At 60.0% G+C, this 1,426-nt stretch overlaps 1 protein-coding gene across 1 annotated transcript; it reads left to right on the top strand.

The window, feature by feature from the left end:
- Positions 1-2: 2 nt before the first annotated feature.
- TMEM203 (transmembrane protein 203) lies at positions 3-1,294 on the top strand (the record flags this gene model as incomplete). The annotated part of the gene is made up of 1 exon (XM_005881852.2): positions 3-1,294. A coding segment is annotated over one exon (408 nt), but the record flags the coding sequence as incomplete, so codon positions are not given.
- Positions 1,295-1,426: the final 132 nt, after the last annotated feature.

Here is a 1,426-nt window from a genome sequence, read left to right as displayed (position 1 = left end):
TGCTCTTCTCGCTCCGGGAGCTGGTGCAGTGGCTGGGCTTCGCCACCTTCGAGATCTTCGTGCACCTGCTGGCCCTGCTGGCCTTCTCCGTGCTGCTGGCGCTGCGTGTGGACGGCCTGGCCCCCGGCCTCTCCTGGTGGAACGTGTTCGTGCCCTTCTTCGCCGCCGACGGGCTCAGCACCTACTTCACCACCATCGTGTCGGTGCGTCTCTTCCAGGACGGGGAGAAGCGGCTGGCCGTGCTCCGCCTCTTCTGGATCCTCACGGTTCTCAGCCTCAAGTTCGTGTTCGAGATGCTGCTGTGCCAGAAGCTGGTGGAGCAGACTCGGGAGCTCTGGTTCGGCCTGATCACGTCTCCCGTCTTCATTCTCCTGCAGCTGCTCATGATCCGCGCCTGCCGGGTCAACTAGCCTCGCAGGGGGGCGGGGAAGGGAGCTCTCCGCAGCTAGAAGGCTGGGCCCAAAGCTGAGGGCCACCCCGGAAGGGTGGGGACCCGGTCTCCTGCCGCACCCGGAGGAGAAGTCTGGGTGTGAAAGCACCTCCAGCTTGTACCCCGCTGAGTGCTCAGTTTTCTCTATGCCAGTCATGTCTGAAACTGCTCAGCAGGGAGGAAAAGAGCAGCCGTGGTCCTTCAAATCTATTTCCTGTTATTTCACGCGTTGAATAGCGCATCTGAATGGAGACCTTGAGAAGGACCCAAGCGTGAGAGGCCTGCACTCCTCTGGCAGCTGGAAACCGCATGTAAGCAAAATGTCCTCGTGGGCTCAGTGTTGTCCTGGATCCCGGGAAAGTACCCTGTGTGCCAAGGCTGCAAGGCCGGCCAGCATCACTGACCTCAGAGCTCACTGTCCCGTTCACCCAGACAAGACTTCCTTCGACGTTTGAGCTCTGAGTGTAAAGCAGCTTATATCTCCTCCCCTGGCCACTGGGCAAAGGATGGCCCTGTCTTCATTCCGGCCCAGGCACCCAGGAAGGTGTCGAACAAGCATGATCGGGACCCGGTCTGGAGGTCTGTCACCTGAGAAAAGAACTTTGCTGTCAAGGCTCCGCTTGGCTTCCTGTCCCAGCGGGTTGCAGTGTCACCACTTTCCCGCCACCTGGTGGCCAGCACTGTTAGCGCACCTGCGAGGGGAAGCGGTGCTCTGAGGCTCAGAGGCGGTGAGACCTGCCAGCGGGAAGCCTGCAGGTGGTCTCAGCTCACATCCGTTGGCCCGAGGTCTTTGGTTTGGTACCAGTCAGGTGCCACATGAGGACCTTTGCTGAGATAAAAATAAAATAGAATGTTTTGCTGAAACGCAGTGGTGGCCTGACCCATTGGGAGTGAAATGGGATGAGCGCGGAGACGCCCCCTCCTGTGTGCTGTGGTTGGTTACAGAGCTGAGGCTGTCGGAGGGCTGGGACCTGCTGGAGCTTCATGGGCGGGAGG

Source organism: Myotis brandtii, unplaced genomic scaffold, assembly GCF_000412655.1.
Source record: "Myotis brandtii unplaced genomic scaffold, ASM41265v1 scaffold691, whole genome shotgun sequence".
Classification (NCBI taxonomy): Eukaryota; Metazoa; Chordata; class Mammalia; order Chiroptera; family Vespertilionidae; genus Myotis; species Myotis brandtii.
The sequence above is the reverse complement of the archived record's forward strand: the minus strand, read 5'-3'. Positions and strand labels throughout refer to the sequence as shown.